This window comes from Giraffa tippelskirchi, chromosome 3, assembly GCF_054371585.1.
Source record: "Giraffa tippelskirchi isolate mGirTip1 chromosome 3, T2T-mGirTip1v1.2.pri, whole genome shotgun sequence".
In the NCBI taxonomy this organism is placed as follows: Eukaryota; Metazoa; Chordata; class Mammalia; order Artiodactyla; family Giraffidae; genus Giraffa; species Giraffa tippelskirchi.
In genome coordinates, this window is record NC_137277.1 from 108,736,780 (window position 1) to 108,752,981 (window position 16,202).

The 16,202-nt window shown below is 42.8% G+C and overlaps 1 protein-coding gene across 7 annotated transcripts in view; it reads right to left on the minus strand.

The window, feature by feature from the left end:
- The window catches only part of EPC2 (enhancer of polycomb 2), a 250,165-nt gene that overhangs the window by 122,849 nt on the left and 111,114 nt on the right, over positions 1-16,202 (minus strand). For 2 of the 7 annotated variants that reach the window (XM_081580544.1, XM_081580543.1), the window contains one exon: positions 13,945-14,021. The exons of 2 other annotated variants lie outside the window; for them this stretch is intronic. Coding sequence is in view for 2 of the 5 variants with exons in the window: in XM_081580538.1 (XP_081436664.1) it covers positions 11,861-12,013 (153 nt within the window). In the remaining 3 variants the exon portion in view is untranslated. Of the gene's footprint in view, positions 1-11,860; positions 12,296-13,944; positions 14,022-15,935; positions 15,995-16,202 lie in introns of those variants that run through there. 3 more of the 7 variants (XM_081580538.1, XM_081580537.1, XM_081580545.1) reach the window with 2 other exon arrangements.

The following is a 16,202-nucleotide window of genomic DNA, read 5'->3' on the forward strand; positions in this document are numbered from 1 at the left end:
GTCAAACTATGGATTAAAAGAATGTAACTTCATAACTTCTAAGCATGATGCTACATATCCACCAGTAGTAGATCTCTCAGGGCAGCTTCCTAGATAAGCTTCATCCTCAGGAGGGGAGCCCTTGACAGCATTTGTATACTAACTTCCCCTGTTCCTTGACTTAGAGGACACCGGACTCATTTGAAAAGACCCTGATGCTGGGAAAGATTGAAGGCGGGAGGAGAAGGGGACGACAGAGGATGAGATGGTTGGATGGCATCACTGACTCAATGGACATGAGTTTGAGTAAACTCCGGGAGTTGGTGATGGACAGGGAGGCCTGGTGTGCTGCAGTCCATGGATTTGCAAAGAGTTGGACACGACTGAGCAACAGAACCGAACTGATCCAAGCTAAATCAGTAATAATCCTCTATCTGAGGAATCTGGAGCATTTTGTTTTTGTTTGTTTCTTCCTTTTGAATAACACTGTGAAACTTTAGTACAATGTGGTTAAACACAATACTCAAGCACATTCAAGTCATCTTCTGACAGATGAACTGAGCATTTGTTTCAATAATTTCTTTAGTGTAACTTTATAAAATTCTTGCCTTCAAAAGTGACACTGATCTTGATACTTGTTAAAAACTCTGACATAAGATAACCACATCTCAACAGAGAGAGATTTAGGAGATTATCCTAATGCCCACTGTCAGAACCCCTAATCAGAGAACCGTTTACTGTCTTCATCCCTTATTCCTGGTATTTCCCCCAAAGTCTACCCTCTGGATCACAGCTGTGCAAGGAACCTGGAGTTTAAAGCTAAAAGAAATATAATAGTGATGGTAATAATAGATAATATTTATTGAACATTTGCTGCATGTCACAAACTATCCCAAGCACACTACAATTCATCTTCCCAACAACTCCATGAAATTTTACAGATGAAATTAACCTGCCTGAGGACTCAAACCCATAGTCTGGCTCCAGAACACATGCCCTTAACCACTACCCTACAGTGGCGGTTGTGTAGTTGCTAAGTCGTGTCTGAATCTTGTGAACCCATGGACTATAGTCCGCCAGGCTCCCCTATCCAAGAGATTTCCCAGGCAAGAATACTGGAGTGGATTGCCATTTCCATCTCCAGAGGATGTTTCTGACCCAAGGATCGAACCCAGATCTGCACTGTAGGCAATCTCCTGCAATGGATGCAAATTCTTTACTGACTGAGCCACCAGTGAAGCCCACACTACTTCTCAAAAATTTGATAATTACTAGAATTGAGTGATATTAATGTCACCCAAGATTCCCTGATAACTCAGTTGGTAAAGAATCCGCCTGCAATGCAGGAGACCCCGGTTCGATTCCTGGGTCGGGAAGATCCGATGGAGAAGGGATAGGCTACCCACTCCAGTATTCTTAGGCTTCCCTTGTGGCTCAGCTGGTAAAGAATCCGCCTGCAATGTGGGAGACATGGGTTCGATCCCTAGGTTGGGAAGATCCCCTGGAGAAGGGAAAGGCTACCCACTCCAGTATTCTGGCCTGGAGAATTTCATGGACTGTAGAGCCCATGGGGTCACAAAGAGTTGGACGCGACTGTCACTTTCACTTTCAATGTCACTTGCTGCTGAAGGGCACACAGCTGCCCTGGTTCCTGGTAGGCCAAGCGTTGACTGTTCAACCCTTCCTTGCTGTCTATGAAACAACCCCCAGGAACCTTAAAGAAATCAAATTTGGCTTCCCTTACTTGAAATCAGTAAAGGAAAGATTTCTCATCTGAATGCATCTGAATACTTGAAATCAGTAAAGGAAAGATATTCTCATCTGAATGCAGAGTTCCAAAGAATAGCAAGGAGAGATAAGAAAGCCTTCCTCAGCGATCAGTGCAAACAAATAGAGGAAAACAACAGATTGGGAAAGACTAGAGACCTCTTCAAGAAAATTAGAGATACCAAAGGAACATTTCATGCAAAGATAGGCTCGATAAAGGACAGAAATGGTATGGACCTAACAGAAGCAGAAGATATTAAGAAGAGGTGGCAAGAATACACAGAAGAACTGTACAAAAAAGATCTTCACGACCCAGATAATCACGATGGTGTGATCACTCACCTAGAGCCAGACATCCTGGAATGTGAAGTCAAGTGGGCCTTAGAAAGCATCACTACGAACAAAGCTAGTGGAGGTGATGGAATTCCAGTTGAGCTATTTCAAATCCTCAAAGGTGATGCTGTGAAAGTGCTGCACTCGATATGCCAGCAAATTTGGAGAACTCAGCAGTGGCCACAGGACTGGAAAAGGTCAGTTTTCGTTCCGGTCCCAAAGAAAGGCAATGCCAAAGAATGCTCAAACTACCGCACAATTGCACTCATCTCACATGCTAGCAAAGTAATGCTCAAAATTCTCCAAGCCAGGCTTCAGCAATACGTGAACCGTGAACTTCCAGATGTTCAAGCTGGTTTTAGAAAAGGCAGAGGAACCAGAGATCAAATTGCCAATATCCGCTGGATCATCGAAAAAGCAAGAGAGTTCCAGAAAAACATCTATTTCTGCTTTATTGACTATGCCAAAGCCTTTGACTGTGTGGATCACAATAAACTGTGGACAATTCTGAAAGAGATGGGAATACCAGACCATCTGACCTGTCTCTTGAGAAACCTGTATGCAGGTCAGGAAGCAACAGTTAGAACTGGACATGGAACAACAGACTGGTTCCAAATAGGAAAAGGAGTACGTCAAGGCTGTATATTGTCACCCTGCTTATTTAACTTCTATGCAGAGTACATCATGAGAAACGCTGGGCTGGAAGAAACACAAGCTGGAATCAAGATTGCCGGGGGAAATATCAATAACCTCAGATATGCGGATGACACCACCCTTATGGCAGAAAGTGAAGAAGAGCTAAAGAGCCTCTTGATGAAGGTGAAGGAGGAGAGTGAAAAAGTTGGCTTAAAGCTCAACGTTCAGAAAACTAAGATCATGGCATCTGGTCCCATCACTCCATGGGAAATAGATGGGGAAACAGTGGAAACAGTGTCAGACTTTACTTTTTTGGGCTCCAGAATCACTGCTGATGGTGACTGCAGCCATGAAATTAAAAGACGCTTACTCCTTGGAAGGAAGGTTATGGCCAACCTAGATAGCATATTTAAAAGCAGAGACATTACTTTGCCAACAAAAGAACGTCTAGTCAAGGCTATGGTTTTTCCAGTGGTCATGTATGGATGTGAGAGTTGGACGGTGAAGAAAGCTGAGCGCCGCAGAATTGATGCTTTTGAACTGTGGTGTTGGAGAAGACTCTTGAGAGTCCCTTGGACTGCAAGGAGATCCAATCAATCCATCCTAAAAGAGATCAATCCTGGGTGTTCACTGGAAGGTTTGATGTTGAAGCTGAAGCTCCAATACTTTGGCCACCTCATGCGAAGGGTTGACTCATTGGAAAAGACCCTAATGCTGGGTAGGATTGGGGGCGGGAGGAGAAGGGGACGACAGAGGATGAGATGGTTGGATGGCATCACCGACTCGATGGACATGGGTTTGGGTAGACTCCGGGAGTTGGTGATGGACAGAGAGGCCTGGCGTGCTGCGGTTCATGGGGTCGCGGAGAGTCGGACACGACTGAGCGACTGAACTGAACTGAACTTGAAATCAACCTAATGGTCCCACCTGTCAAATATTTTTAGGCCTCTTTTTAAAAAAAGCAATGTGTTTACACAAGGCATTCTCCACGAAGTTTCTTTCATAACATCATTCCCTGAGACAAAATGACTCCTCCATGCCCACGGGCTAATAAACAATAGAAAAGAACAGATGTAATGAACCTTAGATATCATCTAGTTTTCAATCCACTCATTTTACAGATGGAGCAATGGTAAAGATGAAAAAGCCCTGGAGTCAATCACCCAAAGGGCACAAGTTCTAATACTGGCTCTCCCATGTTCTGGTATAGGTGGGGGAAGTTGCTTCATTTATAAAGCTTCAGTCTCTTCTGGAAAAGAGATAATGGCACCTACACATCCTACCATTATAATGAACTCTAAATAATCAGCTGTTTAATAAAGTGCCTGGCATATACTCAACACACTCGCTAACGTACCCTCAGTAAACAGTAGCTGTGATGATAGTGATGATTGATGTGAGGCTCAGAGAAGGTGGGCACATTTTCCCAAATGATATGGCCACTTAAGAACAGAACCAAAACTAGAAACAGACTTCATACTCACAATAATACTTTGTTCTACATCTTCCTACAAACTCTTGGACTTGGCATTTAAAACTATCTAAAATCTGCTATAATTCTACCCTTTCAAAAATCTAATCTCCATCTCAACTATTTTTCATTCATTCATCAAATATATACATAGCACTGTCCATGTTCTAAACACTTTCTAGATAGAGGAGGAAACAAAGGAAGGGAAAGAAAAGAAGTGAAAGCCATCTACATGTCCAAATAAAGGAGAAAGAGCTAAGAGAATAATGTGCTCAGAAAAAAACAAGACTGCTACCCTCCTGAAGTTTCTATCAGCAAGGGAAAAAGTATAAACAAGCATAGATTAAAAAAAAAAAAGTAACATGGAAGAACCTTCCTTTAGTCTACTTAACCACAGAACTTGCTTTAAATATTCCTATACTCAAGTATTTGCTTCAACTTACACTATACAAACAAACCTGAAAGCCCAAATTGCTAAATTTCTCTCCAAGAAGCAGTTTCTCTATATTTCAGCATTGGTTTACTCTTAATTCCTATTAACTATACTCACATTTCACTTTTTTTTATGCTCTTTTAAATGTCTGTCAGAGTGACTTTATGACTCATTCAAGTTCCCTAAGGCAAGATCTAAGATCTGTATCATATGTTTCTTTAAATCCTAACAACACTTCTCCACACAGCAGTCCATACATTTCCATATTCAGAATTGTTTAGTTATCAAATATCTTATTTAGATAAAACATGGCACTTACACGGTATCTGGCCAGTATTTGCTTTTGCTGAAACAATAAACGTGTAATATTTTTACAATATCAATCTACACAATTGTATTTTATATTCGTGAACCCCTCTATTATGAAACATGAAATACATTAGTACCAAAAATGGTAGAAAGACTTAATATACTCTGATCCTATCATTCAAAATATCACTTAAAATATTAAGATGACAAAAATTAGGCAACTAACATGAGGGTAGAAATGGCAATTCAAACCAGTCATGGTCTTTAAAAAAAAAAAATAAGTGAACCACGTGCTTCATGTAGATTTTGGCACACTCTGATATGAGGAGGTATTTTACACAAAGCTACATACACCGATGAGAGGCATAATTAACACAAGATAAACACCAATACTGCAGCTACACTATGTGCAAAAAATTCTGTATTTAAAGAGGCCTCTGACTTAAGAGGAAATAAAAAGATTTCAGTTCAGTTCAGTCCCTCAGTCATGTCTGACTCTTTGTGACCCCATGGGTTGCAGCACACCAGGCTTCCCTGTCCATCACCAACTCCCAGAGCTTACTCAAACTCATGTCCATTGAGTTGGTGATAACATCCAACCATCTCATCCTCTGTTGTCCCCTTCTCCTCCATAATCAGGGTCTTTTCCAGTGAGTCAGTCCTTTGCATCAGGGGGGTCAAAATATTGGAGCTTCGGCATCAGTCCTTCCCATGAGTATTCAGGACTGATTTCCTTTAGGATGAACTAGTTGGATCTCCTAGCTGTCCAAGGAACTCTCCAGAATCTTCTCCAACACCACAGTTCAAAAACATCAATTCTTCGGCATTCAGCTTTCTTTACAATCCAACTCTCACACCCATACATGATTACTGGAAAAACCACAGCTTTGACTAGATGGACCTTTGTTGGCAAAGTAATGTCTCTGCTTTTTAATATGCTGTCTAGGTTGATCATAGCTTTTCTTCCAGGCAGCAAACATCTTTTAATTTCATGGCTGCAGTCACCATCTGCAGTGATTTTGGAGCCCCAAAAATAAAGTCTGTCACTGTTTCCATTGTTTCCCCATCGATCTGCCATGAAGTGATGGGACCAGATGCCATGATCTTAGCTTTCTGAATGTTGAGTTTTAAGCCAACTTTTCCACTCTCCTCTTTCACTTTTATCAAGAGGCTCTCTAGTTCTTCTTCGCTTTCTGCCATAAGGGTGGTGTCATCTGCGTATCTGATGTTACTGATATTTCTCCTGGCAAACTTGATTCCAGCTCGTGCTTCATCCAGCCTGGCATTTCTCATGATTTACTCTGCATATAAGTTAAATAAGCAGGGTGACAATATATAGCCTTGAGGTACTCCTTTGCCGATTTGGAACCAGTCTGTTGTTCCATGTCCAGTTCTAACTGTTGCTTCTTGACCTACATACAGATTTCTCGGCAGGCAGGTCAGGCGGTCTGGAATTCCCATCTCTTTAAGAATTTTCCAGTTTGTTGTGACCCACACTAAGGCTTTGGCATAGTCAATAAAGCAGAAATAGATGTTTTTCTGGAACTCTCTTGCTTTTTCAATGATCCAGTGGATGTTGGCAATTTGATCTCTAGTTCCTCTGCCTTTTCTAAATCCAGCTTGAACATATGGAAGTTCACGGTTCACGTACTGTTGAAGCTTGGCTTGGAGAATTTTGACCATTACTTTGCTAGCGTGTGAGATGAGTGCAATTGTGCGGTAGTTTGAGCATTCTTTGGCATTGCCTTTCTTTGGGATTGGGATGAAAACTGACCTTTTTCAGTCCTGTGGCCATTGCTGAGTGTTCCAAATTTGCTGGCATACTGAGGGCAGCACTCTCACAGCATCATCTTTTAGGATTTGAAATAGCTCAACTGGAATTCCATCACGTCCCCTAGCTTTGTTTATAGTGATGCTTCCTAAGGCCCACTTGACTTCGCATTTCAGGATGTCTGGCTCTAGGTGAGTGATTATGCCATCGTGATTATCTGGGTCGTGAAGATCTTTTTTGTACAGTTCTTCTGTGTATTCTTGCCACCTCTTAATATCTTCTGCTTCTGTTAGGTCCATACCATCTCTGTCCTTTATTGTGCCCATCTTTGCATGAAATGTTCCCTTGGTATCTGTAATTTTCTTGAAGAGATCTCTAGTCTTTCCCATTCTATTGTTTTCCTCTATTTCTTTGCACTGATCATGGAAGACGGCTTTCTTATCTCTCCTTGCTATTCTTTGGAACTCTGCATTCAAATGGGTATATCTTTCCTTTTCTCCTTTGCTTTTTTCACTTCTCTTCTTTTCACAGCTATTTGTAAGGCCTCCTCAGACAACCATTTTGCCTTTTTGCGTTTCTTTTTCTTGGGGATGGTCTTGATCCCTATCTCCTGTATAATGTCACGAACCTCTGTCCATAGTTCTTCAGGCACTCTATCAGATCCATCCCTTGAATCTAATAAGATTTAGTATTTAGTTATACACAGTTTCAAAGTAAGAAACCAAAGGGAGGATTTGGAAGAATAATTTAACAAATTCTGCTGATGAATTATACACACACAGAGCTAGTGTTCAGCTCTTGGTATAGAAATAGAAGCTCATCTAACACTCAAGAAGCATACATTTATCAAGTATATATTACATACTAAGGCACAGTTTCGGGCAACTGGAGTATGTTAATGAACGAAATATGTAAAGATCCTTGCTCTTACAGAGGCTGCAATCGCTTAGAAGAAAATCTAAATAATAAAATAGAGTAGTTTGCGACAACTTTCTTACATGCCTAAGATACCACAAACACACAAACATAATGGTGCCAATACAGGGAGAAGAAAGTTAACAGATTTCTGAGGAAAAAAACGGGGGGAGGGGGGAGGAGAAATGTGAAAGGCCTACAGCAAAAGTTAAGTGATGAAAAACTGTTTCTTAATAATTTAATATTCCAATAAAACCAGTATCACCTTTTAAAGTTCTCTGTAATTACAAAAAGCAAAAATTATTCATAGCAACTGTAATGAACTTAATAACAGTTCAGAAGATAATTCAGGGTTCCATAAGAAGTCAATATGAAGCACCATGGTTATGAGAATGGGCTTTTGTAACATTAAAGAGTTTGACTTCTAGTCTTGCCAGTTATCAGCAGTGAGACCTTTAGGGCTGTTACAAGGATTAAATGAAAACCAAAAACTAGAAATAACTCAAATATCCAACAATAGATAGAGGAATGAACATATTATAGTATATCAATTCACTGAAATACTATTCCATCTTCAGTAAGTGAGCTAATATACACAACAGGAATGAAGCTTTAATGCAACACACTGAGCAAAAGAAACCAAACACAAAAAAAATATGATTGCATTTATATGAAATTCTCAAAAAGGCAAAACTAACGGGCAGTGAAAGAAAGCTCAGAACTACTGGAGGGACAGACTTCCAAAGGAGCAAAAGGGAACTTTTAGGATAATTGATGTGTGCCTATATCTTGATTGTGATGATGTTTCCATGGGTGTACACACTTGTCGAAACTCAATTGAACCCTATGCCTTAAATGGGTATGTTTTACTTTATACAGATTATATCTCAAAAAGGTGATATTTTTAAAGAGGATTAAATGAAGCAATATATATATAAAGTTCTTAGCATAGTAACTGTGGCTTAAGAAGTATTCAAAAAACAGCAGCTATTGTTAAAATCAATTATCACTATACAACACTCCTGGAGAGGTAGCAGAATATGAATCACCTAATCTTTCCAGTTGTTTAGATTCTAGGTAAATCTAATTTTACAGTATCTGACCTAGGCAAGTACCATGAGAAACACTACAGAAATTGAATTATAAAAGGATGCCAACTGGGAGACCTTAGGCAAAGACAATGAAAATAAGGAAAGGGAAGAAAACACGTATGCCTCCAAGTCCAAAGGAGAAGAGCTAAGAGAATGAATATGGCCAGCTATGACAGAATGCTCCAGTGCCAAAGAACATCTAGACCACTTCACCTAGGTATTATCAAAATGTAACTCAAAACTGAGTTAGTAACTACACAAAGTCTAATAACAGTCCAACAGCTAAACAGAGACAGTCCTTAACTTCATGGCTAGGGGGTGTTGGGATGTGGGGGTAGCAGATCCATGAAGTTTATAAAGTGAAGTCAAAGGATACTACCAATCAAGCAGGAAAAGGTCATACTGCAGATGATGTAGAAATGCCAAGAAACAACTATAAATCCGAAAGCCAAGGTTTTCCTTGTGTTTTTTAAAAAGAAGTTATGTGATTAAAAAGAACATACTTATTAAAGGAACTAGTTAGAATATTTTGATAATAGAAGTTGAAACACAAGTGAAACATTCACGAAATTTTTATTATATTGCTGCTTATGAATGTTTATCAAGGAAGTACACACACACACACCACACACACCACACACACACATGTATTGGCTTTCCAGGTGGCGCAGCAGCAAAGAATCCACCTGCTAATGCAGGAGACTCAGGAGATGAAGGTACCATCACTGGGTTGAGAAGATCCCCTTGAGGAGGAAATGTCAACCCACTCCCGTATTTCTGCCTGAAGAATTTTATGGACAGAGGAGCCTGGGGGGCTACAGTCCATGGGGTCACAAAGAGTCGGATACAAGCACACATACAGACCATGATACACACGTACATACATACACACATACACACACATACATTTAGTGAACAAATAATTATGCTTAATAACGTTAAGTCCTATAAATAAGACCAGAAGAACTGAATTGGCTATTATTCATGAAAACACAAGTCTTCTGACCTATACTTTAATTTAAAAAAGAAAAAGAATGGGACAAGGTTCCAAGTGGTTATGGCAATGGACTGCTAAAAAAGAAAAAGAAAAAACATCTCAACTAGACATTCTGGGAAGCAAAAGACCCTAGACTTAAAATCTTAACTGTTAGGATTTGCTCAGTTTTGATTTTAAGAACTTTCACTTGTAACATTAAAGAGGCAAAAAGGACAGGACAGAGTCAGAAGTCCTGAGTTTCAACTCTAGTCCTATCAAGAGTTTGGATTTCTTCTTCCCTAAAATTGGGCAGTTGAAGCAGACTACTGAAAATAATAAAAATTAGCACCCATGCTCCAGATTGAAAATCACAAGCTTTATAGAAAAGTTTAATGGTACAAGATCTTAAGGGGGTTTAGCGTTTATTTTTAAGGCAGGAACTAAACTGCAAGTTTTCTTATTAAATCAAGATAATACCAAGACCTATGCAACTAAGGGCCTAAAGCAATAATTAAGTGTGTTGTTGATCACTATCTGCAAAAAGTAATATATCATCCAGGGGCTAACCATTCTAGAACAAGTTTCTTAACTCAAGTTCCTCCCAAACCAAAATAATAAGGTCCAAGTAAAAACATACAATACGGATACTTCAAGACTCATTAGCCACCAATTCTTTTCAGGAGATGACATTAATAGAAATGTAACTTGGTGGAATCCCAAGTGTTTTTTAAAGTTCAATTAATTCTCATACATATTATAACTCCCTTAATTTTCTTTCCTATGGAAAATTGAGCTAAGCTAGAAATAAATTTTACTTAAAAACAGAAAGAATTTTCACATGTGACTTAGCTCTAAACCTTCAATATAAATCTTGGGGTTTTATCTTATTTTTTTAAAAGTTGAATGTTCATCTGATATTGAGGACATACTCATTTTCTACGGAAAGCACAGGCTTTCAAATAATCAAACGCCGAGAAATGTGATTAAATCACAGCAGAAAGTAGTAATAGCAAGGTAATATAATGAGGTCACAACTCGAGCAGCCAATCAAAGGCATAAAAGCATTTCCTGCAATATTAATAGTCAAAAGAGAAAACCAATCACAGAAACCTTGGGCCTTCTTTTGACAGTCACAGAAGCAAGAGAACCAATCCACACACACCCGGGGTTGACAATAAGGCGGGACCACAGGTTCATTGAAGAAATTCTTGAGGGTGCAGTTACTATGAACTTCGCACGCAAGTAACCCCACTCCAAGAGTCATCAACACTGTCAAGCCAGGTGAAATTCAACCATATCCAAAACGTAGACCATCGGGGGGAAAGCATTTTTGCCCTAAACTGCTATTATTAATTAAAAACAAAAATGCAGCTGTCAACTTGGATGCAGCAGGTCCTCAACTTCTAAAAGACGCACCCCCCCCCCACGCCAAGCCATGACAATTGTCGGGGACGCGGCCCGAGGATAGCACATCCCCGGTCCCTTTCTAACACAGAGCATGGAGCGGGCGCTGTCCCCCCTAGGCAGGCAGAAACGACTAGCTCCGGGCCACGGAGCTAGCCGGTCAGCGGCTTTCTAACGCTACATCCTGCTACTAGTCGCGGCCCCCGCCCTCTCCCGCCGCAGTGCTGCACCATCACCTCCATCCCTCTGTACCAACGAGGGCCGAGGAACGAGGATTACCTTGCTAGGAGGAAGATGATGTTTGTTTTGAAAGCGCTTTACTTTCCGTAACTCATTTCAAAGAGAACCCAATGCGAAACTAAAGCTAAAAGTGGGGGGGGGGCAATCTTCCCTAGCCAAAGGGCCCTTGCCGATTAATTAATCCCACACCAGGGGTGGGGGGTGGGGGGCGGAGGTAAAGAGAGGCCGTACGCCAAATGCGGCCAGAACATCCCCTGCGCCATTCCCGGCCGCCGCTTACGGCAAGGCCCCCTTACGGCAGCGTAAGCGGCGCTGCGAGCTAATCACAACACTGGGACGCAACAACATGGCGGCCGCGGGCGGGCGCTGCGCCGGCCGAGAGGGTTTACGCTACTCAGGCGGCGTAGGGTCCCATGCGCTGGAGCGGCAGCGGCGCCCTCCAGCGAGCGTAAAGCGCTCTGTGAATGGCGAGGCCCGACTGACAAAGGGGAGGGGGGAGGAGAGAAGGGGGGGTAATAAACACTCGAGTCCCTACCGATTCCTCCTCCTTCTCCATCCCGGTGGGCATCTGGGGCACGGCCCGGTTGATGGAGACGCAGTCGTTGAGATCAGGCATGTCCTTGCCGCGGTAGATAGGCAGCGGTTTGGCGGCGTCCAGCGCCCGCGCTCGGAAGGAGAGTTTACTCATTGTCTCCCCGCCTCACAGGAACAGCCCGGGCGGCGGCGGCGGGGCGGGCGGGGAGGGGGGGAGGACTCCCGCCGCCTCCTCCACCTCCTTCCTCAGTGCAGCGCGGCCGGCCCGCTCCTCCTCCTCCTCCTCACTGCCCCCGGCCACAGCATGGGCGCCCACCCCGCCCGAAAACAGCCCCCCGCCGCCCGCGGCCGCTTCCACACACTAGATCCGCCGCTCGCCCGCCCGATCCGCTCCCTGCGCCATGGCCAACATGGCGGACATTACCACAGCGGCGGCGAGCGATCCCGGCAGCCCGCGCGAGAGCGCGCCCCCGCCGCGGGGACGCGCCTCGCCCTCTCCCTCCCTCCCTCCTTCCTCTCCCTTCCCCTCCCTCGCCTGCCCACCCACTCTCTCCGCGGCGCGGCCGGCCCGCGGGAGCGTGCTCAGCCTCCGGCCGCTCCGGAGAAAGGGGGTGGCGGCGACGGCCGCCCTCTGCTTGGCAGCCCGCGCTCTCGCGGTGTGGCAGGTGCCAGGTGCGCAAGTTAACCCGCGCCCCCTGAGCGTGCGCCTCTGCCTCCGCGGCCCCGACACCCCGCTCGCTGGGTTCCCCGAGGAAGGCGCCGCGCAAAACAGCCGCGCTGAGCAGCGCGATTATGCTGAAGCGGGAAGGGAAGATGTCAACGGGAGCCACAACTGCCCCACCGCGCCTGTACTTATAAAGAGCTTATCTCTAAGGCGCCCCGAGCGCCGGCTCATTCTCATCCTCCGATTCGCACAGCCCTGAAAAGTGCGAAAGGTTCATTTCTTCTCCCCACTTCGAGGTGCGCAGAGCTGCCGGGTCTCGCCCACCCGGAGAACTCACAAGGTCCCAGCCCTCTTTCCTGCATCCTCTCTTCGGTACCTGACCGAAAGAGCTCTCCAAGGTAATGCATCCTCGCTTTCGCCGGGAGGATGCTAACGGCTGCAGTGAGGGTTAACGTTTGAGACTGCCAGATGCAACAAGTACACTTGAATCTGTCTCCCAGACTTCATAAAATTATTTAGTGGATGATAGATACGTCTAATTTCAAAAATAGAGTTCTTAAAAATTAAGCTTATAAAATTTAACCAAGGCAGCACACATTTCCAAAGTGACAGGTCTGTGTAAAATATTGGTGCTGTGGAAGGCGCAAAGAAGTTTGAGATACAAAGTTCTTCGTGCAACTTTGACATTGATGGGATGGCAGAAAGGTTGGAAAGATGAATAACAATAAGAGATGTAAATAATTGAAGAGCAAGGCAACCGGAAAGCAAAATGAAGGATGACAGTAAAAAAAAGAAAAATTTATCACTTGAAGAAAACTATATAGGTGATGACACAAGGCAGTAGACAAGATTAATCACCAAATGAGTCGCACAAACCCTGATTGCCAGTAGAGTTCCGAGAAAGGAGACTTCTTAAGCCTGAACCCGTTAGAGAAAGTTCTAAAGAGGAGAGAAAATCTAGCTGACTCAAATAAGCACCAGTTATTGTTGACATCAGTCTCATTTAATGAGTTCCTTGGTTAGACTTTAAGCACTACAGTTTTCCTACAAAATTCCTAGGAAGAGTGTAACATTTTGCCATTTTGTAATAATTGATAAATATCTTTCCTAACTCAGAGAAAGTAGATAGTTTGCTGACATCTAGAAGAGAAAAAAAAAACTTACTCCTAGTCATTTGTATGTGACATCAAAGCTCCATTTCTTCTCCACTTTCTCCCCTGATGGTCTATTTACTCTCCTCTCTTTTTCCTGCCTGAACTCCTCCCTTTTCTCTCCACCTCCCCCTGTGAAGGCAAAATGGTGGATACAGACTATGTGGCATAGTCTTAACCCCTTCGCCCAGCAAGAATTCACTGTTTAGTGAGGCTTGAGTGTTTTCCATCCACTTTGTTGCTGAAAACAGTGGAGGTGCAGTGACTTACTTCTTGTAAGCAATCCCTTCCTCAATCTTATGGGCACCTCCTGATCCAAGTGCTACCCTCTGGAACAGGTCAGTTCTCTGCAAGGAAGAACAAGATGTTATTGGGAGGAGGTCAGCACTGGAGTCAAGCCTGAGACGGGTGAGGGGAAGCAACGGTTGAAGATATGAGTCATCCAGTCTTTTATCTGGCACATCTGGCTTTCTTCTATACACTATATTTATTGCTACTCTCTCTCTCAAAAAAGGAAATATTGAGTATCTATTATATACCAGCCACTCTAGGGGTACTTTATTACTTCAAATAATTGCACTTTAATTGAATCCCACTGAATTCTCAATATAGCGCTCTGAAGACACATTACAGTTTTACTAATAAGGAAACGGAGGCTTGAACAGTTTGGCAAATTTCAACACTAATAACTTGCAGAACTCGGTTCAAATCCAGGTCTAGCCTGACTTCAAAACTCCTGTTTTCTCAGCAGTGCCACCCCGTTATCCCAGCTCTTCGATACTGACTGTTCAAACATTCTAAAGTTGCTGATCCAAATTACTGAGACCTTCCAACCAGTGGCTAATGGAGTGCATAACCCAGAGCCTAAGGATGCCATAACCTCAAGGAGGGTAGGAACAGTATGTTCTCTGTTACTCACATATCCCCAGTTCTGTGCCTCATACATAGCCGGCACCGGCCACATATATTTGTTGACTGGTATTTCCTGAGGCAATTCAGTGACACTGAGGCCATTCCACTCTAGCTTGGAGTTCATATATCTTATTAGCCTGTCACCTGATTTAGCCCCAGGTGGCGCTAGTGGTAAAGAGCCCGCCTGCCAGTGCAGGAGACTTAAAAGACACGGGTTTGATCCCTGGGTTGAGACGATCTCCTGGGAGAAGGCATGGCAACCCACTCCAATATTCTTGCCTGAAGAATCCCTTGGACTGAGAAGCTTGGTGGGCTACATTCCCTAGGGTCACACGGAGTCAGACACGACTGAAGTGACTTAGCATGCACGCACACCAGTTGCTGCTCTTATGGCCTAACTGGCTCTTCAGCTTGCACCCTTTGGGCCTGAGAATTTTAGAACCAACTAAAGAAATTCGAAGAAACTCTTTTGAAATCTGAAATTCTATTGCAGGAATGGCTTTTTGCTGTAGTAACTGTTTTGTTCTTTTTCTTTTACCATGTAGCAGATTTTCTTCTTGCCCCACCGTAGGTAAAGATACAGAGCTGGAAATAAAACAGTTTGAGGCAAATAACACAATAGACTTTTCAAGTGAGACACAGCCTGTGTTTTCTTGGCTTCGAATTCAGTTCCCAAACCAGAATGGCTCTGTTTCACGTTTGGAAAGTAGCTTTTATTTATATACAAATATTATTTTTCATAAAGTTTATTTCTATTTTTGAATACCCATACACTTGTTAGTGTTAAACAGAAAATATTTTTCAACTTTTGAAGTAGAGCCTGTTATAAAATGTCTTTCTCAAAACCTGTTTCAAATGATTGTGCAGCCTAATAGTCTATTTTAATTTCCATGCACAATGAGCTGAATATAGTCATTCTAAAATCAGTCCATTTCAAATATGCACTGGACCAATTTCAAAAGACATGAATTTGGTCAAGCAAATGTAATATATAAACACCCAAGAATTAGCTATAGTTTTAAAGCCATATCAAAATAAAACTACTTCTAAATGTAGTCCAAACTCAATAAAGGTCAAGTAACTGTAAGAATCGGGATTATATTCCAGTTTCCACTTCCCCATACTATGATCAGGGCAGGCAGCTTTGAAGTAATGAACAAATTACTTTTTGAAAGAAATCTTAAAACTAGTAAACACAGTTGCTATTCAACTACTCTAGAGTTTTGTAAATGTCATGTTCTTTCTAATTGGCCCCTTATTTCAGCAAACCCAATTGAAAGTTAATTGGGTTGGTATGTGAACTGCATCCCCTCCCCTCCCCCCTATATTGCCAGGAATGAGCCCAGTACCCATAAAGCTTCCTTGTTTTCCATATGTAATCTGAATGTGGGGTCTGCATTCATCACAATCAACTGGAATCAGCCCCTTGGTTCCAGAGCCCTTGACTGTGGCAACTCTGAATCTTTGAGATATAGAGACAGAGACTGCACTGAGAGGTGATACCCCTAAACATCTACTTCCACCTTTATATTCCCACAGTGGGAAATCCAGATGCTAAATAAAAATCTGCAGCTACGGTTCTGTCTCTTAGCAGCAACGTTCCTCTCAGACCTGGT